This window comes from Phyllobates terribilis, unplaced genomic scaffold (genome assembly GCF_046119375.1).
Source record: "Phyllobates terribilis strain yellow unplaced genomic scaffold, ASM4611937v1 Scaffold_13__5_contigs__length_258822181, whole genome shotgun sequence".
In the NCBI taxonomy this organism is placed as follows: Eukaryota; Metazoa; Chordata; class Amphibia; order Anura; family Dendrobatidae; genus Phyllobates; species Phyllobates terribilis.
This window is the reverse complement of record NW_027362773.1, coordinates 4,128,831-4,156,542: the sequence shown is the minus strand read 5'-3', so window position 1 is coordinate 4,156,542 and position 27,712 is coordinate 4,128,831. Positions and strand designations below refer to the sequence as shown.

General features: G+C 44.7%; 1 protein-coding gene across 1 annotated transcript in view; it reads right to left on the bottom strand.

Annotated features, from left to right (window-relative positions):
* Positions 1–27,712, bottom strand: part of SLC12A4 (solute carrier family 12 member 4) — a 394,075-nt gene that overhangs the window by 236,657 nt on the left and 129,706 nt on the right. The window contains exon 5 of the mRNA XM_073657959.1: positions 6,291–6,345. Coding sequence (XP_073514060.1) covers positions 6,291–6,345 — 55 coding nt within the window. The remainder of the gene's footprint in view (positions 1–6,290; positions 6,346–27,712) is intronic.

Sequence of the window (27,712 nt, the reverse complement as noted above, 5' to 3'; positions counted from 1 at the left end):
GAGGCAGAGGGGACTCACCGGTACTGCGGCAACCGCTCCTCCTAAGTGTGTGGACGGACGGGGAGCAGAGAGCAGGAGGCGCCGCTGGACGCCGGAGGGAGAAGCAGGGACCGCCAGCGCACGCTCAACCAAGCGCTTCCTGCCTAAGTAATGACGGCAGGAAGCCAGGAGACGCTAAGCCACGCCCCCGGTAGGCCACGCCCCCCGCCTTATTCAAACAACAAAAATGAGGGCAGAAAACTTCCTACCTCTATGAAGGCAGGAAGCAAGTCAATAAAAGCAAGAAAACGCGCGCCAATACAGGGAGCTTCCTGCCTCAATGAAGGCAGGAAGCAAAAACGAAAAAGCTTGCGCAAATAAAACATAAAAATAAAAATTACTGGCCTCCGTCTCTGCTCCCCAGTCAAGGCAGCGTCTCAAATAGACAAGAACACACAGGCAGTACACTTGCCGTAGCCGTCAAAGATACTCTTTAGACCAAAGAGCACTTACCCGGCTGAACGCCACAGGGATCCTCAGGGATGTGTGGCGCCATGGCCCTTTGCTCCCCCCTATGGCGGAGCACGCAGGGACCCTCTCAGATGTGTGGTGTGCGCCTCCGCCAGGGAGCGCCCTGTATCCCCTGGGGCCGGCAGGCATAAGTGGGAACCTCCTAAAGGGGTACACAGAGCTGCCAGGGGAGGGTCAGCGGTCTCAGCAGCGCCGAGACCCCCAGAGACCTCTAGACCACGGGGGGTCCAGGACTCACTGGATATAAAAGAACAACTCTTCTGAGGAGCTGCAGAAGCAGCGACTATCCTCTGAGACCTCAGATAAAAAGACTGATGAACATGGGAGTAGGAGGAGCCTATATACTGGAGGGGCCGGTCGTCTTTTTCCAATCTGAGGTGACTATCCTATGGGGCTCCGCCTACCCACGAAGTAGAGAATCTGTGTCTACCTTCCTTCCCTTCTGCTGCTGAAATCCATTTGTCTTTTGTTTTTAAAATCCACCATCCAGTTGTAGGGATATGGACCTTTATATTTAGAGCTAATTTTTATGGTCTTTACCAAGAGGGTATGGCTTGCAGGATTCTCTAGGACAGTGGTTCTTAACCTTGTTTGATGTACCGAACCCACTATTTTCAAATGCACATTCACCGAACCCTTCTTTAGTGATAAATCAAATATGATTTTTTTCCAAATTCAAGACATAGGTATATGTTTTTTTACTGGTACACAAAATGAACCGTGCATGAACATCACCTTCATCAAAGAACAAAACCAACACAGTGCATGAACTCACAACAAACCTGCAAATCAGTGTGACTTCTGCTGCTGTTTCTGAGAGACCAGTTCAGATATGCGTGGCTTCACCTTGGCAAGTGCTATTCTAATGTCATTTTCACAGCAAAGTCTGTTCCTTTTCTTTGTTTTTATGTCCAGCATCCTCGAAAAGGATTGTTCGCAGAGATATGTTGTAACAAATGGTATAAAAAATTCCAGGGCTTTCTTAGCAATAATTGGGTACTTTTCCAACTGTCGACACCAAAACGTTGAGAGTGTTGTTGTTCTGAAGAGTAGCTGTTGAACCTGGCTCTGCTGAATTTCAATGATTTCGTCGAGGTATTCATAATTGACATCTGCTGTCTCAACAGCAAACGTGAACGGCTGTCTCACCCATGCTGGATATGACTCTCTTGTAGGGAAATATCCGTCGAGAGACTTTGCAAGCTCATCTAAGTGCGTGGCAATTGTTTGCTTCAGTTCCATGGATACAGAAATGTCTCCGATTCCAGACACATCTTCGATCTTACTTACACAGTAGACCAGAAGGGGAAAGTTTGCGAAGTTATTGTTCTCTGTTTGTCGTTTCCATAATGGTAGTTTTTTTTTTTTTAAAAGACTTCAGGTTTTCTCCGGCTTCCATCATGTTGACTCCACCACACTGCATCTGCTGATTGAGATGATTTAGAGCTGCAAATATATCAACCATGTACGCTAAAATGAGAATGAAGCAATCTGCATGACCATGTTGGTGCTCTTGCAAAAACAGGGCTAATTCCACACGCATGGCAAAAACACGATTCAGCACCTGTCCCCGGGATAACCACCGAACATTAGAATGGTATAGGAGTACCTCGAATTCAGAGCCTATTTCTTTACACAGCTCACTGAAGATGCGGTGCCTCAGAGCACTATTTCGCACATAGTTCACACATTCCACTACAGTTTTTAATAGTTCTGCCATTTTTGGAGGCAAGGTTTTTGTTGCCAACGCATGCCTGTGCAGAATACAATGCGTAACAATGATGTGTGGTGCATCGCCTTTTACTAGCGCACCAAAACCAGACTTTCTTCCCAGCATGACTGAAGCTCCGTCCGTACAAACTGCAGAAACCATATCCCATCAAAGATTGTTGTCTCTGAGGAAGTCATCCACAAGCTTCTTCACATCGGCTGCCTTAGTTGTTGCTTTAAGAGGCTTACAAAATAAAAACTCTTATTTTATCATGTCTTTCACATAGAGCACGAAAACAGCAAGCTGGCTTAGATTAGAAACGTCTGTGGTCTCTTCGAGTTGAAGGCTGAATTTTGCCGGACTTGAAATTAGATCTGTGACTACTTGAGCCAAGATGTCTTTACTCATGCACTCTATTCTGTCACTGATGGTGTCATTTGAAAGAGGAATTTGGGATAATTTACCTTCGGCCGCTGTTCCGAGTATCAGATTCGCCATCTTTAACGCTGCTGGTTTTATGAGTGTTTCTTTGCGATCAGGTAAGCAACTTCGTACGATGCGGTGAGGATCGGTTTGTTCACGGGTACAAATCCAAGAGCAGGCAGAGTGGCCCTTTTATCGAATCTGGCTCTTTTCACCTTGAATTCAGCAAGAGTTGTGTTCTTGTATTCCCCATCTCCATGCAGCTTCAAGAAGTGTTCCTTCAGTTTTGCCGATGCGAGACTAGAGTTGCTCAACTTGGCATTGCAAATCATGCAGATAGGAGGCTGACTCCCATCACGTTCCGTGATACATGTGAATCCATGTTGTACATATTCGTCCGACCACTTTCTTTTTTTGCTCGACATAGTTAGTATGGATTACTGAGCACACTAAATTCCCCGCAACACTGATTGGCCAATTAATGTAACGTGATCATCTGCAGCAAGTGATGGCCAAGCGGGGCGTGTCATCACAAATTTACTTAATGAGTCGGGTGTGTCTTGACCTCCGTGGCGGAGGCTCCGCCGAACCCCTGAGACCGACTCACCGAACCCCTAGGGTTTGATAGAACCCCGGTTAAGAACCACTGCTCTAGGAACATGTTTGTAGGCTGCTCTGTATTAATAGTCTGTTAGCAAAACTCCCTTACTAAAGACCACAAACATTTGCACTAATTAAAAAGACACATAAAACTAGAACTATATGATGAATTAAAAAAATCAATAAAAAAAACCCAGGAGTACAGAGTAAATAAAAAAAGAGCAAAAACTTGGCAGATTTTCAGATATAGGGTTAATCTGCAGGATGATAGCGTTAGGAAGGAGTCCGGCCACTGTACTAAAAGTACGGCAACCAGGAGAAAAATTTACTTTATTCCTCTCAGGAGTTGCTGCCATTGAGGTCATACAAGGGTGTCAGCTTTTGGTCAAGGGCCGTGGCATTCTAATAGCAAACGCTCAAAGTGCTGTGAGTTGTGGCTGTAGTCACGCCGGCACACTGGCATGACTGACAGCCGGATCACTGGGGAAATAAAAAAACATTTTCCCCTGGAAGCTGCGCTCTCAGTACGACGACCGGGCACCGTCCTGCAGATATGCAGTTAATCTGCAGGTTAATAGCGTCATCAACGTTAGCGCCTGCATGTAGCCGAATGCAGAGAGTAGAAAATGAACTTTATTCTCCCCGCCAGCATTCAGTTTCAGTCATGGGGGCAGCAATGGTTCAGTCACCGCTCTGAGTATAGAGAGTGGCAGCTGTAACTTCGCCCCCAGTCCTGACTTACACTCCCTCTACATTGGGGCCCAGTTAGGGCCGGGGGCACGGTTACAGCCGCTGCTATACAGAGCAGTGACTTAACAAGCGTCGTGCCCGCACTCATGACTGAAACCGAATGCTGTAGGTGAGAATGAAGTTAAATTTTCTCCCCGCTGCATTCAGCTGTGTGCAGGCGCCGGGCAGCATAATAACGCTATTAACCTGAAGATTAACAGCGTTATTTCTGGTGACAGGTCCCCTTTAATCACGAAAAGCTGTCTCATAGAATTAATGGAAGAATACACAGCTCAAGCTAATATTGGAGCTGAAGAAGATGGGATGCACATAATATATATGTGTGTGTGTGTGTGTGTGTGTGTGTGTGTGTATACACATTATATATATATATATATATATACACACATGCACACACATATATATATATATACATACACATTATATATATACACATACATACATATATATATATATATATATATATATATATATATATATATATATATATATATATATATATATATATATATATATATACACATACATACATACATACACACACACACACACACATATATTAAAAGTGTGAAACAACTGAAAATATGTCTTATATTCTAGGTTCTTCAAAGTAGCCACCTTTTGCTTGATAACTGCTTTGCACACTCTTGGCATTCTCTTGATGAGCTTCAAAAGGTAGTCACCGGAAATGGTTTTCACTTCACAGGTGTGCCCTGTCAGGTTTAATAAGTGAGATTTCTTGTCTTATAAATGGGGTTGGGACCAACAGTTGTGCTGTGCAGAAGTCTGGTGGATACACAGCTGATAGTCCTACTGAATAGACTGTTAGAATTTGTATTATGGCAAGAAAAAAGCAGCTAAGTAAAGAAAAACAAGTGGCTATCATTACTTTAAGAAATGAAGGTCAGTCAGTGCAAAAAATTGGGAAAACTTTGAAAGTGTCCCCAAGTGCAGTTGCAAAAACCATCAAAAGCTACAAAGAAACTGGCTCACATGAGGACCGCCCCAGGAAAGGAAGACCAAGAGTCACCTCTGCTTCTGAGGATAAGTTTATCCGAGTCACCAGCCTCAGAAATCGCAGGTTAACAGCAGCTCAGATCAGAGATCAGGTCAATGTCACACAGAGTTCTAGCTGCAGACACATCTCTACAACAACTGTTAAGAGGAGACTTTGTGCAGCAGGCCTTCATGGTAAAATAGCTGCTAGGAAACCACTGCTAAGGACAGGCAACAAGAAGAAGAGACTTGTTTGGGATAAAAAACATAAGGAATGGACATTAGACCAGTGGGAATCTGTGCTTTGGTCTGATGAGTCCAAGTTTGAGATCTTTGGTTCCAACCACTGTGTCTTTGTGCGACGCAGAAAAGGTGAACGGATGGACTCTACATGCCTGGTTCCCACCGTGAAGCATGGAGGAGGAGGTGTGATGGTGTGGGGGTGCTTTGCTGGCGACACTGTTGGGGATTTATTCAAAACTGAAGGCATACTGAACTAGCATGGCTACCACAGCATCTTGCAGCGGCATGCTATTCCATCTGGTTTGCGTTTAGTTGGACCATCATTTATTTTTCAACAGGACAATAACCCCAAACACACCTCCAGGCTGTGTAAGGGCTATTTGACCAAGAGGGAGAGTGATGGGGTGCTACGCCAGATGACCTGGCCTCCACAGTCACCAGACCTGAACCCAGTTGAGATCGTTTGGGGTGAGCTGGACCGCAGAGTGAAGGCAAAAAGGCCAACAAGTGCTAAGCATCTCTGGGAACTCCTTCAAGATTGTTGGAAGACCATTTCCGGTGACTACCTCTTGAAGCTCATCAAGAGAATGCCAAGAGTGTGCAAAGCAGTCATCAAAGCAAAAGGTGGCTACTTTGAAGAACCTAGAATATAAGACATATTTTCAGTTGTTTCACACTTTTTTGTTAAGTATATAATTTCACATGTGTTAATTCATAGTTTTGATGCCTTCAATGTGAATGTACAATTTTCAAAGTCATGAAAATACAGAAAAATCTTTCAATGAGAATGTGTGTCCAAACTTTTGGTCTGTACTGTATATATATATATATATATATATATATATATATATATATATATATATATATATATATATATATATATATATATATATATATATATATATATATATATATATATATATATATACACACATACATATATTATGCACGTTAAGGCCTAGGCAAGACAATAAGGACACCACATGCAATATGCATTAGTTAAGGCAACTCTACAATATAAGAAGCGACCCTTTCACTCATATATGATTGCTTTTACCTGGCACAACTCCATTAGTAGCAATGGCACTCATCGATATAGCAGTGAGTAAAGTCTGAAAAAAATTAAAAAATAAATAAAAATTAAACATTTCACATAGATAAAACATGCAACACCTAAAACCTTTTTATTGTTTGTATTTTTTATAAAAACAATTGCCAATAATGATCACATTATTTGTAAACTTCAGTCAGATACCAAAGATGCTGCTTACCAAGGATACTGCAAACAGCTAGCTACTTAGTAAGGCAAAGTTCAGACATGGTATGGCAGATTTACAAATCCTGTCTAATATTTTGACAAATACAGAAACCACAAAAACGACAATCAAGAAGCCATATAATTATATATAAAAAGTGAATCTTTATTGAACAGTAATACTCAAGGGGAATGGGGAAAGAATAAAGAATATGCAAAATGTGCAAACAACTGTGCGTCCGCCCCAGTAAGAAGGTAAAAACAAAAACACAGCCGTCAACACATCCACACACGGATAATTACATCAGTGGGCGATCACAGAAAGGGTAGAAAACTAATATTTTAATTTTACCCCTTAGGTTGTAGGGTATCCAGTGTCCAAATCCACCAGGACACCAAATGTGTCAATCTCTGGCTTATTTTGCCATCCCGGATATTAGTGGCAACCATGTCAATGCCTCTAATTCTCAAAAGAGAACCATCACAATTGTGGTGTGCCATGAAGTGGCGGGGTAGGGTTTTGAGCGCGGATGAGAAAGGGAAGAGGCTCCAGCCACAGGTGAGTCCCAAAAAAAGTCTTCTTTATTTAGATTAAAATACAGACACTACAGCACATGTCCAAAAAAGGCCCATAGGAGCAATGCGTTTCGAACGCCTATAGCGCGTTCTTTGTCAAGCTACAGACATATGGCAAATGCCTAGTATATATATGTGGCCCGACCAATAAAACAAAAATATACAAATCATGTGACAATTAAGAAACACCCACTGGAATGGGGTGTTGTCTATGACAGAGTAGAGAGTTAAATAATATAACAAGCAAATGAAAAAACGCACAAAAAAAATTGTGATCATATTTAAATGCAAGAAAACACAATGAATAGTAGATGCATATAACAATTATTCGTGATAATGAAAGAGATTCAATATCACTATTCAATATCTGGTACATGTAATAGAATGTACAGCCTGTAATTTATTCTATGTGGGCTCAACAATACGAAAATTAAAAAAGCGCATTGCGGAGCATATCAGAGATATTGTGAACGTTACTAACCGCAATATATCTTACGCTTCTAGGCATTTCATACAGTCCCACAATAGAAACATCTCTTCTCTCCAAATATTTGGAATTGAATGTTTGTCATTGAATTCAAGAGGAGGTGACAACCGGAGACGCCTCCTAGATCGTGAAGCTTTCTGGATGTACTTTCTTGATACATGTCATCCGGCAGGGTTAAATATGCGGAGAGAGCTTCTCTTTCATTATCACGAATAATTGTTACATGCATCTATTATTCATTGTGTTTTCTTGCATTTAAGTATTAACACAAGTTTTTTTTTGCGTTTTTTCTTTTGCTTGTTATATTATTTAACTCTCTACTCTGTCATAGACAACACCCCATTTCAGTGGGTGTTTCTTAATTGTCACATGATTTGTATATCTTTGTTTTATTGGTCAGGCCACATATATATACTAGGCATTTGCCATATGTCTGTAGCTTGACAAAGAACGCACTATAGGCGTTCGAAACGCGTTGCTCCTATGGGCCTTTTTTGGACATATGCTGTAGTGTCTGTATTTTAATCTAAATAAAGAAGACTTTTTTTTGGGACTCACCTGTGGCTGGAGCCTCTTCCCTTTCTCATTTGTGTCAGTTTCGAGGTGGTTCTTCGCAATCCGTGCCCCAGGACGCTTATACTCAGGTGAGCTCGTGTTTCTCTTGTTTTCTCACATTTTGAGCGCGGATGCATCATTGTGGTCGGATGCGGCAAAAATGCCAAGCACATGTTCCCCTATCCTCACATTAAATTGATGTGTGATTAAGCCCATGTAGACACGTGGCAAAGTACAGGTGCTTCTCACTAAATTAGATAATCAAAAAGTTAATTTCAGTTCTTCAATACAAAAAGTGAAACTCATATATTATATAGAGTCATTATAAACAGAGTGATCTATTTCAAGTGTTTATTTCTGTTAATGTTGATGATTATGGCTTACAGCCAATGAAAACACAAAAGTCATTATCTCAGTAAATTAAAATAATTAACAAAAACACCTGCAAAGGCTTCATAAGCATTTAAAAAGGTCCATTAGTCTGTTTCAGTAGGCTCTGTGATCGCCCACTGCTGTAATTATCTGTGTGTGGATGTGTTGACAGCTGGGTTTTTGTTTTTAGCTTTTTACTGGGGCGGACGCGCTGACACTGGAGCACTTTGTACTCTCTTCCCTGCATCCCACGTATTGACGTTTAGGGTGATCTGTGACATTATTGATATAGGCCAATGGGGCCCCATATGTGTGTATATACATGTATGCCCTAATCTGCTAAGATCCTGTCATGTGCCCAAGACTGATCAAGTACTTGAGAAATCTTTTTATCTTAATATGCATATGTATTAATCTGGGATGCACACAGGGATATATTTATGATAAATGAGATATGCTGACATGTTGTCATTCCATGGTGATTTATATGTGGCTCCAGTGTTGGGCGTCCTTTGCGCACACAGTTGTTTGCAGATTTTGCATATTTTTTTCCCCATTTCCCTTGAGTATTACTGTTCAATAAAGATTCACTTTTTATATATAATTATAAGGCTTCTTGATCGTCGTTTTTGTGGTTTCTGTATTTGTCTGGTCTTTTGATGATTTGCCATACGTTAGTCCAGTATAGATAGCATTTCATAAAAATATATATACAGATCTTACTGTTTTCATGAAGTGTATTGCTATTTTCTCCATGAATTATGTTTAGTAATATTTTGACGCAAAGTAAGCTAACCAATAGATAGTGTACGATAGTGCAAAGGTAGATTTTTTTCTACTCAACGTAAAATCTGTTTCTCATAGTCTTCATTGGGGACCCAGAACCATGGAATAATCTGCTGCCACCTGGAGGCCGACACTATTATTGCATCTAAATAAAATTTGCTCACCAGCAGACTATACCTAACTGCTGGAGTCTTGATTCCTCTATTTTGTGAGAAAGCAATAGGAGGAGAAATAAATGTATCTAATTTATACAATGTGATTTTCTTGATTTGTTTTGGATATTCTATCTCTCAATGTTAAAATTAACCTACCCTTAAAATCAGGGCCGGCTCCAGATTTTCGTGGGCCCCGGGCGAAAGAGTCTCAGTGGGCCCTTTAACACATACCACCATTCATGATGCACAGATACGGCAGAGAAATATAGATATACAGTACAGACCAAAAGTTTGGACACACCTTCTCATTTAAAGATTTTTCTGTATTTTCATGACTATGAAAATTGTACATTCACACTGAAGGCATCAAAACTATGAATTAACACATGTGGAATTATATACTTAACAAAAAAGTGTGAAACAACTGAAAATATGTCTTATATTCTAGGTTCTTCAAAGTAGCCACCTTTTGCTTTGATGACGGCTTTGCACACTCTAGGCATTCTCTTGATGAGCTTCAAGAGGTAGTCACCGGAAATGGTTTTCACTTCACAGGTGTGCCCTGTCAGGTTTAATAAGTGGGATTTCTTGCCTTATAAATGGGGTTGGGACCATCAGTTTTGTTGTGCAGATGTCAGGTGGATACACAGCTAATAGTCCTACTGAACAGACTGTTAGAATTTGTATTATAGCAAGAAAAAAGCAGCTAAGTAAAGAAAAACAAGTGGCTATCATTACTTTAAGAAATGAATGTCAGTCAGTCTGAAAAATTGCGCAAAGTGTCCCCAAGTGCAGTTGCAAAAACCATCAAGCACTACAAAGAAACTGACTCACATGAGGACCGTCCCAGGAAAGGAAGACCAAGAGTCACCTCTGCTTCTGAGGATAAGTTTATCCGAGTCACCAGCCTCAGAAATCGCAGGTTAACAGCAGCTCAGATTAGAGACCAGGTCAATGCCACACAGAGTTCTAGCAGCAGACACATCTCTACAACAACTGTTAAGAGGAGACTTTGTGCAGCAGGCCTTCATGGTAAAATAGCTGCTAGGAAACCACTGCTAAGGACAGGCAACAAGCAGAAGAGACTTGTTTGGGCTAAAGAACACAAGGAATGGACATTAGACCAGTGGAAATCTGTGCTTTGGTCTGATGAGTCCAAATTTGAGATCTTTGGTTCCAACCACCGTGTCTTTGTGCGATGCAGAAAAGGTGAACGGATGGACTCTACATGCCTGGTTCCCACCGTGAAGCATGGGGGAGGAGGTGTGATGGTGTGGGGGTGCTTTGCTGGTGACACTGTTGGGGATTTATTCAAAATTGAAGGCATACTGAACCAGCATGGCTACCATAGCATCTTGCAGCGGCATGCTATTCCATCCGGTTTACGTTTAGTTGGACCGTCATTTATTTTTCAACAGGACAATGACCCCAAACACACCTCCAGGCTGTGTAAGGGCTATTTGACCAAGAAAGAGAGTGATGGGGTGCTATGCCAGATGACCTGGCCTCCACAGTCACCAGACCTGAACCCAATCGAGATGGTTTGGGGTCAGCCGGACCGCAGAGTGAAGGCAAAAGGGCCAACAAGTGCTAAGCATCTCTGGGAACTCCTTCAAGATTGTTGGAAGACCATTTCCGGTGACTACCTCTTGAAGCTCATCAAGAGAATGCCAAGAGTGTGCAAAGCAGTCATCAAAGCAAAAGATGGCTACTTTGAAGAATCTAGAATGGAAGACCTATTTTCAGTTGTTTCACACTTTTTTGTTAAGCATATAATTCCACATGTGTTAATCCATAGTTTTGATGCCTTCAGAGTGAATGTACAATTTTCATAGTCATGAAAATATAGGAAAATCTTTAAATGAGAAGGTGTGTCCAAACTTTTGGTCTGTACTGTATATAGTAGTGATATTTAGCCACAGACTGCTTAAACTTACGGCAGTATTTACTTATAAACCTCAGTATTAACGATATATATCAGCCAAGAGGAAAAACTTTTAAAAATATAACCTTTATTAGATCCTTAAAATAATTAATTTTTTGTACCTCCAATGTCCAATATAAATGGCTCATAAACCCCTATTGCATCATAGGCAAGCTCCCTATGCACTTGAGGGAGTCAGCACAAAATACTTCTAACCTTATTAAGGACACAGTACACAAAAACAGGACACTGTGCAACACTCTTATAAATCCCATTGGAAGGAACCAGAAATATATAATGTCAATCCCATCTGGTCCATATAAAACTTAGACATAGTAATAAAAAAACTATAAATAATATGTGTAGATCTCACCCATTCTCTAGTCCATGGGCATCCTCCAGGGTTTTTTTCAGTTTAGTAATCTCCAAATATTAAGGATAAATCTACCCTGTCGTGTCCCTGGTGATTGCTCCCGCCCTGACAAGGGCAGTACCCAAGTGTATCTATTACCCCACAAAATGCCTCCCGACGCGTTTCCTCCTCAAAAAGGATTCATCAGGGGAGTGTAACTCGTATCTTGGGGAGCACTACAAAAAAGTGAGTAAGTGCTATAAAGTGCTATGTGGTTCAAAAAATATCGTCTAATGGACCTCACAATGGTAAGTGTCCATTTTTTGTGGTACAGAGTACTGTTACCACCTTCAAAAATGCAGAGATCTAATAAAGGTTATATTTTAAAAGTTTTTCCTCTTGGCTGATATATATATAGAACAATGCCAAAGATTTCACTTCTTACATTACATGAGTGATATCTATTGTAAATTCTACAATAGCTCAGAAACCGGCGAATCCTCGCAGAGCACAGTGCAGACAGAGCAACATAGTCCTCCATACAGTATTATGGGCACCACATAGTCCTCCATACAGTATAATGCCCCCACATAGTCCTCCATACAGTATAATGGCCCCACATAGTCCTCCATACAGTATAATGGCCCCACATAGTCCTCCATACAGTATAAAGTGCCCACATAGTGCTCCATACAGTATAATGGCCCCACATAGTCCTCCATACAGTATACTGGGCACCACAAAGTTCTCCATACAGTATACTGGGCCCATATAGTCCTCCATACAGTATAATGGCCCACATAGTCCTCCATACAGTATAATGGGCCCCACATAGTCCTCCATACAGTATAATGGGCCCCACATAGTCCTCCATACGGAACAATGGGCCCCACATAGTCCTGACAGGAGCCTTGGTAGTAACTCACCCAGTGACCCCACATAGTGGAGAGATGCGCACCAGGTGGTCACACCATTACAGTATAGCCCTCCTATAGCGGAGAAGACTGTCACCATCATCCCTGCCCCTGCCTGCCACTTCCTTCTCTGCCATTCCACACAGTCAGACAGGTCAGGCCAAGATTTCCTGTAGATGCTGCAGACAGACTGCAGACAGTGCTATGCTGACTATATATATCTATGTCTTTCTATATATAGATACATGATGATGCATATGACTGTCACAGTATCTATATATAGAAAGACATTACATAAGAAATGCAGTCTCTGATAGTCAGACAAAGTTACCGGCAGTCGGTGTTTGCTGGCTGTGGCTGGCGCTTGAATACTAAGGAGCTCGAGCTCGGAGGAGGGACCCAGGCTGAAGGCAGCGCATGCACTGTAGACAGTTGAGAATGGATGGGGCCATCATCTGACTGGATGTCTGCGCTTCCGGCGCATGCGCTCTGCGGCACCGGAAGGCTATAAATGCATCTGTGGCTCTGCCGGCTGGCGGTAACCTAGGACGCAGCAGGCAGCGCTCACATAGCAACCAAGGTGAGTGCGGGCCCCCCCGCTGTCCAGAAGAGGATCTGCTGGCCGGCGGTAACCCAGGAAGCCGCGGGCAGCACCGCAGCACCAGCGCTCACATAGCAGCCAACCAAGATGAGTGGGTCCCCCGGCTGTCCAGGGCCCTGGCACTTGCCTGGGTGCGCCGGGTGGTGACGCCGGCCCTGCTTAAAATTATAGACTGTTCATGTCTTTGTCAGTGAGCAAACTTACAAAAACAGAAAGCAATCAAATAATTATTTCTTTCACTGTAAATATCATACTGTTACCACCTAGTCCTGCGCTGCAACTCAAGCAGAGGTCTGGGCTACAGCCGGCTGCAGTATCTTCCAACGAAAACTTGCATCTGCCAAGGACAAAGAGTGGTCCCTGTAAAACTTAGAAAATATATGCACAGATGCCCAAGTAGCTGCCTTACAGAGCTGCAAAGCCGATGCCTTGAAGACGAACCGCCCAGGAAGCTCCCATCGCTCAGTTAGAGTGCGCGCTAACCCTAAATGGGGCCACCCTGGCCTTAGCTTTATAGGCGTGGATAATAGTCTTGATCCAGTGAGCATGGTTGGTTTAGAGGCAGCCTGACCCTTACGAGGGCCAAAGGTATAATGAACAAGAAATCAGGTCACCTGAATTAGGCAGTAGTTGATAAATAGCACCTTATGGTGCTAACAACGTCAAGGTTATGCAGAGACTTCTCAATAGTGCAGGTCAAAAGGAAGGTAAAACAATATCTTTATTAAGGTGAAAACTAGAGCCACTTTCAGGAGACAAGATGGAACTGGTCTCAAGACTACAGAAAAAGGTAATAAGCCTGGCAAGAAGAAGCCGCCAGCTCCGAAACCCTCCTGATATAGCCATCAATTCTAAAGAAAGCTACCTTATAAAAAAAAAAAAGAAAAAGTGTAGAGACCTCTCTGGTGGAAAAGACGGAGACTGAAAAGCCTCCAATACAAAACAAGATTCAGATACCAAGGATCTAGGGGTATACAATAGGGTGGTCTAGCGTGCACCACCCCCTGGAGAAAATTCTTATAAATAAATATAGCCAGGGCAGACACCTGATCCTTGAAGAAGTTAAGCGCCTATCCTGCCTCCAAACAGGACTGTAAGAAGGAGATCAGTACAGACAAGAAAAATGACACTACATAGTAACATAGGTGGAAAAAAGACCTAGGTCCATCAAGTTCAACCTCCCTTCCCCAACAGTACTTCCTACACTAACACTACACTAACTTACTGTTTATAAGTTATTTTTTAATTAATTTTATATTACTCTTGTGATTCTAATAATGGTATTTCTAAAATCCCTATGTTTAAACCTGTTGATCCAGAAGAAGGCTAAAACTGTTATGATCTGCTGCAAGCACTAAAGAAAGACAGGAGATCTTTCTACAATAGAACTAAGCTGGATCCCTACGATGTAACGGGGAACCTGATCCTGCGATCAGACCCGCTAAAGTCCTCGGCTAGTCTGAACGAAGACCTATAGATGTGAGGAAGGGATCCCTACAAGAACTAGGGACTGGGAGAAAGATTGACACCTCCTAGCAGAAATTGTAGCAGAAATAAGACAAACAAATAACATAGAACATAGAGGTCCTTAGACCTAGCAAAATTGACTGAGAAAGGTAACAGAGCACCAAGCTAGCTCAAGAGTAGAAATTACAATGAAGTCCAGCAAGGCCAGGAGGGCGGAGCAGGATTAAATAGGCAAAAAAGGTCATGTGACCAGCAAACTAGAAAAAACCTAACAGGAGAGTTCTAACAGTACCCCCTCTTCTAAGAGGATCCTCCGGATCCCCTAGGCCCAGGCTCATCAGGAAACCTCTTGTGAAACGCTCTGACAAGTCTGGAAGCAGAAACATCATCCGCCCTCACCCATGAGTTATCCTCGGGTCCGAAACCCTTCCAAGCGACGAGATACTGCAAACTCCCTCTATACCGTCTAGAATTTAGGATGCGGGAAATTTCATATTCCCTGTCCTCCACCACCGGAGGAACAGTGGCAGAGGCGTCTACATCCGACACATCAGCTCTTTTCAACAGAGAAACATGAAACACCGGATTAATCTTCCAGGAGGTAGGAACCTCCAACCTAACAGCAGATTGGTTAACTACCTGAAGCACCTTAAACGGACCTACAAACTTGGGACCCAATTTTTTAGAAGGAATCCTCAATCGCAGATTCTTAGAGGACAACCAAACCATGTCACCAATAGCAAACAAAACCTCTTGCCGTTTCCTATCAAAGTACCTCTTAGATTTTTTGTTAGCCTCCTGAAGATTACCACGCACATCCGTCCAAACTCTCTCCAAATCACCGGAAAAACTCTCCTCCTCAGGCACAGCCGATACCAATTTGGAGAATGACCCAAAAGACGGATGTCTCCCAGAACAACAAAAAAAAGGCTAACACCCAGCAGAAGAGGATGTATGGTTGTTAAGAGCAAATTCAGCAAGCAGCAGAAACTCAGACCACCCCTCTTGATTGTCTGCCACAAAACAATGCAAGAACTGCTCAACATCCTGGTTCTTTCTTTCTGTCTGGCCATTACACTCAGGATGATATCCGGATGAAAACGACAAATGAACTCCCAACCTGTCACAAAAGGCACGCCAAAAACGAGCCACGAACTGAGGTCCCCTATCAGAAACAATGTCAGTAGGAACGCCATGTAGTCTGACAATTTCCTTGACAAAGGCCTTAGCGAGTGTCTTAGCGCAGGGCAGTTTGATGAAGGGAACCAAGTGACACATCTTGCTAAAACGGTCCACGACCACCCAGATGACCGTGAAACCCTCAGAGGGGGGGAAGGTCAGTAATAAAGTCCATAGCCAGATGTGTCCAAGGTGCACTAGGAACCTCCAGAGGGCAAAGCAACCCCGCAGCAGGAGCATGCGAAGACTTAGATCTAGCACACACAGTACATTGACGCACCCACTTAATGACTTCCTTCTGCCATCCAGGCCACCAAAAACTGCGACCCACAAGTCTCTTGGTCTCAGAAATTCCTGGATGACCTGCCAACCGAGACTCATGACACTCAACAAACAAATCTCTCCTAAAGGTCCTAGGCACAAACAACCTCCCATGGGGAGTGTTAGATGGGGCATTCTCATGAGCTTTAAGAATCTCATCCTCCAAAAAGGAGTCCAAAGCAGCAATCACAACACCTTCTTGTAAAATGCTCTCCTCCTCCTCAGCACCGACCATGGGAGAAAAGCTGCGAGACAAAGCATCAGCTTTAACATTCTTGGTACCCGGGATGTAAGTAACGGAAAAATTAAACCGCGAGAAAAAAAGTGCCCACTTAGCCTGACGGGCATTCAAGCGCTTGGCAGCATCAAGATAGATCAGATTTTTATGATCAGTGAAAACCTGAATGGGAAATTCAGCACCTTCCAAGAGATGACGCCAGTGTTCAAATGCGAGTTTAATAGCCAGCAATTCCCGATTACCAATATCATAATTAAGTTCAGTGTCAGAAATTTTTTTAGAAAAAAAGGCACAGGGATGTACTCCATCCTTGTTTTCCTGAGACAACACCGCACCGACCCCCACAGAAGAAGCATCAACCTCAACCAAAAACGGCTTAGTCACATCAGGCTGCATAAGGATGGGAGCAGAGGTGAACCTCTCCTTTAGAAACACAAAAGCTTCAATGGCCTCAGAAGTCCACTGAACCGCATTAGCACCCTTCCTGGTGAGATCGGTCAGTGGTTTGACAATAATAGAAATTTTTTTTATGAATTTTCTGTAATAATTGGCGAAACCCAAAAACCTCTGTATCGATTTCAAACCAATAGGCCTAGGCCATTCCTGCACAGCTTGAACTTTAACCGGATCCATCTCAAAACCTTCACTGGAGATAATGTAGCCCAAAAAACTAATCCTCTGTACAGCGAACTCACATTTCTCCAGCTTAGCAAAAAGCGAATTGTCAATTAATAACTGTAATACCTCACGTACGCTCCGCCAATGAGACTCCAGATCCGGCGAATAAATCAAAATGTCATTCAAATACACAACCAAATTTTTGCCGATTAAAGGTCTAAGGATGGCATTAATAAGATTCTGAAAAAATGCTGGAGCATTGGTAAGACCAAAAGGCATAACCAGATTCTCAAAATGACCCACAGGAGTGTTAAAAGCAGTCTTCCATTCATCACCCTCCTTCATGCGCAACAAATTGCATGCCCCCCGGAGATCAATTTTAGAGAACCATTTGGCCCCCACTAACTGGTTAAACAAATCAGGAATCAATGGCAGTGGGTAAGGATTGCGTACAGTAATTTTATTAATCTCACGAAAGTCCAGACAAGGACGTAAACTGCCGTCTTTTTTTTTAACAAAAAAAAAAATCCAACAGCCACAGGAGACTTGGAAGGCCTAATGTGACCGGCGGCCAAGCTTGTCTGTATGTATTCCTCCAAAGCCTTTCTCTCAGGAATAGTAAGATTAAATAAACGACTTTTAGGAAGAGTCGCTCCAGGGACAAATTCAATGGTACAATCATAGTCTCTATGGGGAGGCAAAATTTGCGATTCCTTCTCAGAAAAAAACTTTCCAAAAATCCTGAATAGGTACAGGTAATTCCCCTTTATCCACAGCAGCAATGCGCCCGTTACAACACTTGTCATAACACTTAGGGCTCCAGGACTTAATTTCATTGGTAGACCAATCCAGTACAGGATTGTACAATGTTAACCAGGGTAACCCCAACACTACTGGAGAAGGCAAATTATTTAATACTACCAAATCCAAATTCTCTTGGTGAATACCATTAATAGTGAGGGGAAATTCACAGACCTTGTGAGTAACACTCTTTAAGGGAGAGCCATCGACAGAAACCATGGCAATAGGGGATGACAAAGGTTTGGGTTTTAATTTAAGCTTTTCCAAGAATCCCCCATCAATCACATTCAGAGTAGAACCACAATCCACAAATACCCGAAATTCAATTAATTCTTCCTGAGCAGTGGTAGTAGCAGAAAGAAGTACACCCTTAGTATTTAAACAGGCTATAAGGGCGTAACTGACCTTTTTTTTTTTCTTTGTTCATAAGAAGCACACAGTTCTTAATGAAATGGTCAGATCCACCGCAATAAAAGCACAAACCTTCAGAAAATCTGCGGTCTTTTTCCTGAGAGAGGGGTGACATCGCCCCAATCTCCATCGGCTCTCCAATGTCAATACAGACCCTCTCAAGACTCGGAGCTGACATGGCAGAGGATTTACTCTCATTAACCCTTGCATGCAGTCTCCTGTCCACCCGTATAGCTAATTGCATTGCCTCCTGCAAGTTTACAGGTGAAGGATAAGCAATCAGCAGATCCTTAACCCTTTCACCTAGCCCCACAAGAAACAAACTTTTCAAAGCTGAATCGTTCCACCCCACCTGAGCAGACCACCGACGGAAGTGAGTACAATAATTTTCCACATTACCTGATCCCTGCCTCAAACGTCTTAATTCAAACTCAGCAGATGAGACACGATCAGGATCATCATACAACAACCCCAAAGCAGAAAAAAAACTATCCACTGATCTAAAGCACGGATCACTAGGTTAGAGAGAAAAGGCCCATCCCTGAGGTTCTTTGCGCAAAAGTGACATTAAGACCCGGATCCTCTGGTGATGAATCACAGCGCATAGGGTTCATAAACGAAAATACAATAAACAAGCATTTTTAAAGGAAAAAATATCTTGTTGTTCACCAAAAAATAGATCAGGCAGACGTACCTTTGGCTCTACAAAATGTGCTCCAAAACAGCTACTCACGTGTTGTTGGAGCTTGGCCACCTCCAGAGAGAGTCCTTGCAAGCGTTGAGCCAAATCCTGAACCGAGACCATGATGGAAACTGGAGGTCTTTCCTTAGAGAAATTTTTGGGCTGGACTTACTGTTATGATCTGCTACAAGCACTAAGGAAAGACAGGAGATCTGTCCCTACAATAGAACTAAGCTGGATCCCTACGATGTAACGGGGAACTTGATCCTGCGATCAGACCCGCTAAAGTCCTCGGCTAGTCTGAACGAAGACCTATAGATGTGAGGAAGGGATCCCTACAAGAACTAGGGACTGGGAGAAAGATTGACACCTCCTAGCATAAATTGTAGCAGAAATAAGACAAACAAACAACATAGAACATAGAGGTCCGAAGACCTAGCAAAACTGACTGAGAAAGTTAACAGAGCACCAAGCTAGCTCAAGAGTAGAAATTACAATGAAGTCCAGCAAGGCAAGGAGGGCGGAGCAGGATTAAATAGGCAAAAAAGGTCATGTGACCAGCAAACTAGAAAAAACCTAACAGGAGAGTTCTAACAAAAACCCCAGGACACATTCAGAGAATTTGTGTCACCGGGGAAAAATTCCTCCTGGACCCCGAGAAAAGGTGATCAGTCCTAGAACCGTGGATGAAACTTAATTATGACAGTAATTACATAACTAGTATTACTGTACTAAATATATTACTATACTTGTAACATTTTGTCTAATTTAACTGTAACCCACAATGTTATGTGTATCGAGGAAATCATCCAGCCCTTTTTTGAAAGCTGTTATAGTGTCTGCCATCACTACTTCTTGTGGTCGGGCATTCCATAGTCCGACTGCTCTGACTATAAAGAACCCTTTTCTGTTTAGGTGCCGGAATCGCCTTCCTTCCACCCGTAACGAGTGCCCCCTGGTCCTTAGTATGGTCTTTGGAAGGAATAAGTCATGTGCCAGTCCCTTGTACTGACCACGCATATATTTATACATGTAAATGAGATCCCCTCTGAGGCATCATTTTTCTAAGCTAAACAAGCTCAACTTTTTCAACCTCTCATCATATGGGAGGCCTTCCATCCCTTGTAATAATCTAGTTGCCTGCCTTTGAACTGATTAACTTCTGAATATTTTTTTTAAAATGTGGAGCCCAAAACTGGACCCCATATTCCAGATGTGGCCTCACCAGTGATTTATAAAGTGGTAACAGTACATTGGGATTGCGGGATTTTATTTCTCTTTTTATACATCCTAAAATCTTGTTTGCTTTTGTGGCTGCTGCTTGACATTGAGTACTGCTGCTCAGCTTACTTGTAACCAGAATACCCAAGTCCTTCTCCTCTTCTGTAGTCCCAAGTATACTCCCATTTAATGTGTATGCAGCAATAGGATTACTCCGTCCTAGGTGCATTACTCTACACTGGTGAAGTACTAGTTGACTCACATCAACAAAAATAAGCCTTCCAAGTGCAATGGTAGACTCACAAAAAGGACGGCTTGCTTCCAGGCTCTAATCAGTCTGCGTTACTGACTCAGACAGGCCTGATGCCCTCATTATTGCAGCTTCAACAGACATGCCATTAAATTGAGCAACTGTAAATTTGGATGGAAAAATGGACCCCGAAACAGAAGGTCCGGGCAGTCAGGAAAAGGGCATGGAACATCCGCCAGGAGATTGATAACATCGGAATACCAGTCCCTCCGAGGCCAGTCTCATGCAATGATAACGACTGGAACGACCTCTGCCCTGATTTTCTTGACAAGTCTGTGTAGAAGCGGTAGAGGTGAAAAGAGGTAAGGCAGAGAGAAATGGGACCAACAGATTGCCAGGGTATCTGCTATGACTGACCTTGGGCCCTGACACCTTGCTACAAACTGTGGCAACTTGTGGTTTAGTCTGGATGCCAATAGATGGACATCCAGCATAAGCCACCACTGACAAATCTACTTGGAACATCTCGGGGTGAAGAGCTCACTCTCCAGTAGGTAGCCTTTGGCAACTTAAAAAGTCTGCCTCCCAGTTCTCTACCTCTGGTATATGAACAGCAGAGATTAGAGGAACCTTGATTGATATAGGCCACAGCCGTGACATTGATTGAATTCTGATCGATAACCCTCAGACTAAAGGTTGCCAATGTAGAAGAACCAAACGGACAGCTCATCTCCAACACGTAGATTGGCAGAAGTTTCTCGTGACTGCTCCAGACCCCTTGGACCGCCAAGTGATAGAATATTGCTTCCCAGTCAGAAAGGCTGGCATCTGAGGTGAGCACCTGCCACTTAATAGGATGAAAAGAGTGATCCCGATTTAACAGGGTATTTAACCACCACCCGAGAGACTGGCAATAGTGAAGGGGTGAGGAGGAGTTCCAGGGACTGTATTAACCTATCCCATAAGACTAGTAGTGTGTTTTGTCAAGGTCTTGAATGAAATTAAGCCAACACCACTGCCTCGAACGTTGCCATTATCTTACCCACGATTCTCATACAAAACCGAAGGGAATGCCCAGACGCTTCAATATTCTACATTCTACGTTAAGGAGAGAGATTGGTCTATTACTTGCCCATTGGGAAAGATCTTTCCTAGTGTTGAGCGAACATGCTCGACACTGCTCGGTACTCGCCAGAGCATCACGCTACTCGGGATGTTCGGCGAGCACCGAGCATTTCCGGGTTACTCGGGCGGGAGCTCGGGTCTCCGCCCTGCATGTTTGGCGCTCTTTACAGAGCCAATGAACATGCAGGGATTGCCAGCCAATCACTGTAATGCCGCAGCCATGTTGTTTGTGGGCATTACAGTGATTGGCTGGCCGCACAGCGTCACCTCGAGTATTTAAAACCGGGCGCCGCCATTTTGGACACAGTCGCTCCGGATCAGACAGTGTAGGGACAGCGCTGCTGATTTAGGGAGAGATATATCCTGCAAAATAGTTAGTGTAGGGTCTGTAAAGGCTGCCAGATCAAACAAACAGTCCTTCTCAGGACTAATATCCATCCCAGGTATATCAGGCAGGCAGGCAGGCTGTATAGGAGACGCAGTGGTTATACCAGCAAACGCTGCATTACAGTCCTGTGTGCTGCTCCTGTTGCTGAAATTGCTGGACTTAGCTCCAGGTCCCGGGGGCCAGGAAAAATCCTTTTTTTTTTTATCTAAATCCTCTTTTTTTTTCCTCCTTCACAATGTACAAATACCCATCTTATTAACCTTTTGGTGCCCCCCCACCCCAAAAAAAAAAAAGTGTGCCTCTGATTTTTCAGACACAAATATATCTGCTGAAAATAGTCTGGTGTAGGCCACAGAAATAGAAGTGTGGTTTTGCAGTTCTATGGGCCATTTGTATCTAAAAAAAAACAGTTTGAGTGTGTCACTCACTGTTCAGCTGCAAATATATATATATTTTAAAAAGCCTGGTATACACCAGTAAATTATAACTGTGGTTTTGCTGTTCCACGGTAAAAAATCTCTATTATTCAGGTTTTGGTAGTTTTTTCCGTAAAGAAAAACAGTAGTGTCTCCTGACTGTTGTGACACAAAAATATATCTGTTGAAAATAGTCTTGTGTAGGCCCGACATCCCAGTGTGGTTTCGTAGTTCCACGGGTCAAATCGCTGTACTATCCAGTTTTGGGCCTTTGGTATCTAAAAAAAAAAGCAGTTTGAGTGTGTCGCTCACTGTTCAGCTGCAAATATCTCTATTTAAAAAAGTGTGGTATACCCCAGTAAACAATAACTGTGGTTTTCCTCTTCCACGGTTCTAATCTACTCTTTATTACCCTTTTTCCATTGATAGTGCAAGTGTAAGCTATTTTACTTCATTTACAATGGGCAAGGCGCGTGGCAAGGGACGTGGAAGTGGACGTTCTGGTGATGGTTCGTGCAGAGAACGGGGCCGTGGCCAAGGTGAAAATGTGCCACAACCAACAGCCACATCTTCTCGCTCCCACTTCTTGACCGAATTACTAGGGAAGCACAGAACAACACCAGTATTGAGAACTGATCAGTGTGAACAGGTTATTAACTGGATAGCAGACAATACTTCCAGTTACCTGGGCACCACCACCTCCGGTCTGTCTTCCACACGGTCAACTCTTAGTAGCTGTGAGTCTCGACCGCATACTCCTCCTCACCCTGATGCTCCTTCCTCCCACCATGCCGAGTGTCGTCAGACAGCAAGTGATCCCACACTTGGACACTCTGAAGAGCTGTTCACTGGTCCATTTCCATATTTGGGCCCCTCGCCTGATACGCTTGAAGTGGTGGAAGAGGAGATCCCATGTTGCGATGCCCAAATATTTGAACAGCCACAGGAAGTCGACGTTGGCAATCTGTCACAAGAGGTGGACGATGACGAGACACAATTGCCACGAAGTGAGGAGGAGGATCGTGGTGCGCAAGTGGAAGAGGAGGAGGTGGTAGATGATCTAGTAACTGACAGAACGTGGAAGGAGGACATGCAGAGTGAGGCCAGCAGCACACAGGGGGAGGGAGGCAGAGTACCCCAACAGGCAGGAAGAAGCAGTGTGGTGGCCGCAGACAGAAGGCAGGCAACCGTTCCCCGTAACACCAACACGAGGGACGTTGCCAGTACAAGCGGTAGGTCTTCCAGAGTCTGGAATTTTATTAAAGACTCTGCTGATAAACCCAAAAAGGCCATATGTTCCACCTGCCATGCCAGCATCAGCAGGGGTGACAAAACTACCAGCCTGACCACCACCAGCATGATCAGGCACATGGCAGCAAAGCACCCGACTTTGTGGGGCGAAACCCAGGGTCCACGACCAGTGTCAGCGGGTGTCACCACTGCTTCTTCCACTGTTGTGCGTGCAATAGAACCCCCTGTTGTGTGTGCAAGGCAATCCCCTGTCCATACTGCATGTAAAGATGCCCCCTCCTCTCAGTCTTCACTTGTTATGGCAGTTTCTCAAGAAACAGCATCAACGTCCACGTCCACATCCCACCGCAGCGTTCAATTGTCCATATCCCAGACCTTTGAACGAAAGCGGAAATTCGCAGCTAACGCCCCACAGGCCACAGTCCTAAATTCGCACATTTCACGACTGCTTGCATTGGAAATGCTGCCTTTTAGGCTCGTGGAGACGGAATCCTTCCGCAATCTTATGGCAGTGGCCGTCCCTCGGTACTCGGTCCCCAGCCGACACTATTTTGCCCGGTGTGCCATCCCCGCACTACACAAGCACGTGTCCCAAAGCATCTGCCGTGCCCTCAACAACGCAGTTACTGGGAGAGTCCACCTGACAACAGACACGTGGACAAGTGCTTGTGGCCAGGGACGGTACATCTCTCTGACGGCAAACTGGGTAAACATAGTGGAAGCCGGGACCCAGTCGGACCTTGGGACGGAACACATCCTCCCCACACCGAGGATTGCGGGCCCTATGTCAGTCAGAGTTGCCCCCACAGTGTACAGCTCCTGCGCATCCTCCTCCTCATGTTCAGCCTCCATCTCAGATATCACCACATCAGTTACAAGCTGGAAGCATTGCAGTACTGCCTCCACCAAGCGGCAACAGGCTGTGCTGAAACTCATAAGCTTAGGTGATAAACCTCACACTGCTTGTGAGTTGTGGACAGCTGTGAAAGAGCAGGCAGATCTGTGGCTGAGACCGCTGAACCTACATCCCGGCATGGTCGTGTGTGACAGTGGCCGTAACTTGGTGGCGGCTCTGAGGCGAGGTGAGATCACACACGTACCATGCCTGGCTCATGTACTTAACCTCGTGGTTCAGCGGTTTCTTAAATCGTACCCCGAGTTGCCAGATCTGCTCGTGAAAGTACGCCGCCTGTCAGCTCATTTTCGCAAGTCGGCTACAGCTTCCGCCGCCCTTGCTGTGTTGCAGCAGCGTTTGCAGCTTCCGGCACACCGACTGGTGTGTGATGTCCCCAAACGTTAGAACTCTACCCTCCACATGTTGCAAAGGATTTGTGAGCAGAAGAGAGCAGTTGTGGAGTACCAGCTGCAACAAGGCCGTCGATATTCAGGTCAGACTCCACACATAAGACCTCAGGAGTGGACCTGGATGTCTGACATATGTACCATCCTGACAAATTTTGAGGAGGCCACCAAGATGGTGAGTGGCGATGACGCCATCATTAGTGTCAGCATCCCACTTGTCTGTCTTTTGCAACGCTCTCTGCAGAGAACTAAAGAGGAGGCATTGCAGCCAGAGTATGATGAGATGGATCAAGAAGCCATAGCGGGCGATTACACACAGCCCAGCCTCATCTCATCCCAACTTGCATTGGGGGACAATGAGGGAGAGGAGGAGGAGAAGGAGGAGGAGGAAGAACAGGAGCTGCTATCATGCGTTGGTATGACACTTGTACAGGTACTACCGTCTACGTCGGTTCAGCGTGGGTGGCCTGAGGACAGGGGGGAGGAGGAAGAGGAGGAAGAGGAGGAGGAGGAGAGCATGGTCAGTCGTCATCTTGGTGAGGACACGGAAATCTTGCCCGTTACCAGTCTGGCACGCATGGCTGACTTTATGTTACGCTGCCTTAACCGTGACCCTCGCGTTGTCAAAATGTTGGGTGACAGTCATTACTGGTTGGTGACACTTGTAGACCCCCGCTACAAGGAGAACTTTCACTCTCATATTCCTGAGGTGGAGAGGTCTACAAAAATGGGGCAATACCAGAAGGCCCTTGCTGCAGAACTCTTAAAAAAATTCCCATCTGAACACACTAGCGGCAGAGGTCACAGTTCGTTGCCCAACCAAGGCGTACAGGCGAGAGAGATGCAACTCCAATCCAGCAGAGGCAGGGGAACACTGTCAACGTTCTGGGACAGTTTTCTGACACCCGCCCAGCTTACAGGCCCTGAGGCGCAGGGTACTCTCACAAGGAGTGGAAAGTTTCAAAAGATGGTGAGGGAGTACCTTGCCAATCGTACCAGCGTCCTCCGTGATTCCTCTGTGCCTTTTAATTATTGGGTATCCAAGCTGGACACTTGGAATGAACTCGCTCTGTACGCCTTGGAGGTCCTGGCCTGCCCTGCCGCTAGCGTGCTATCGGAGCGGGTTTTAGTGCCGCTGGGGGAATTATAACTGATAAGCGCACTCGCCTGTCAACTGACAATGCTGACAAGCTGACCCTTATCAAAATGAACAAGGGCTGGATTGGGCCAGACTTCTCATCACCACCAAATGACAGCAGAGTAACATAAAGTCAAATCCACTGTGTTATTTCGGGAGGTGTATTCACATGCACCGCTTCACACCCACACATGGGTATACGCTTCCTCGTTTCAGCGGTTTAATCTTCTTCTCCTTATCCTCAGCCTCCACCACCACTATACCACCAGGGTGCCAGCATTGCAAGTTCCTCCGTCCTAATTTTTGGCAGCTTTTGCTGGGAAAGCATAAGCAAATACCATGGGACACCCACTCCCCAATAATGGGACTTATGTTTGTAATATGCTGTACTGCATGGCTCTTGTAAGGGGCATTGCAAGTTGCTCCGTCCTAATTTTTGGCAGCTTTTGCTTGCAAGGCATAAGCAAATACTATGGGACACCCACTCCCCAATAATGGGACTTATGTTTGTAATATGCTGTACTGCATGTGACGCGCCCCCTGGGCCGTGTGTACACGTGTGTGGGATACCCGGTGCCGGGTCTCTGGGGTCTGTAGTCTCCGTGGCGGTGACCCGGTCCCGTGGCTCAGGCTGGTCAAACCAGTGGCAGTCTTTCTTAGGTTTTGAGGTTAATTGTCCGACTGCGCCACCCGTGGATTGCGGTCAGGGAGTACCACCGCTGCGAGGCAGACCGCTGAGGCTGGTGTTGTGTGCGCAGCATAGAATGGGATAACTCCCCTCGGGAGGAGTATAGCCTCAAGGCAGTGAGTGTGGATGATGGGGGTGATGGTGCACGAGCGCAGCAGGAACGACTCAGTCTTTGCAGTGCAGTTCAGGGTCTTTACTGATGATTATAAGGTAGACCCTCCCGGGAGTACTGGCTAGCATAAGAGGCCTGGTCAGTCTGTGAGCAAGCAGGAGTTCCCCTGGCCAGGTGGAGTTGTAGGCTTCCCCGTCTGTCTGCACTCTTCCTGGCTACCTTGCTGTAAGCGGGTAGAAGTAGCCCACGTCCCTGAGTGTACCGTGTAGTGCTCACCCGTATGGCTGGTGACTTGGGGCCTTCTGTTAGCCTCCGCTCCACGACGGCGGTGCTGGTCCCTTGCTTGTGACTGAGCCTCCGGGCTTCTATGGCCAGAGGACCTGAAATCCCCTGCCGGCTGGTTTCTGCTGCTGGATATATAAGTCCTCACAGCTTCGGACTCCTGTGTCCGGTTCCTATTGTCTTCTGCCAGGGCGAGCTCTGCTCAGCTTCCAGCCCCTGGTCTTTAGCTCCTAGCTCCTACAGAGCTCCTTGCTGTTACTTTCCCTTGCTCTCACTCTGACTCTGACTGTTCTCTGACTCACTCAACCCCGCCCCAGATCCAGTTTATAAGGGCAGAATTCTCCCCTCCCAGGACTGGGGCAGGAGGATGTTGCATGTTTAAGGGATCCTGACCAGGAAACCTCCCACTTGCTCTCCGACGTAATATCTCTATTACTGTGGTGACCAGACCCCTGGGGTGCCACACATGGCTCTTGTAAGGGGCATTGCAGTTCCTCATAATTTTTGGAAAGCCTTCCATTCACTGCTTAGGCCAACAGTGCACGGGAGACCCAGTTGCTATAAATAGAAAAAAAGGTTTAGTTAACGCCCTCTGACCTCCATGCCATTTCC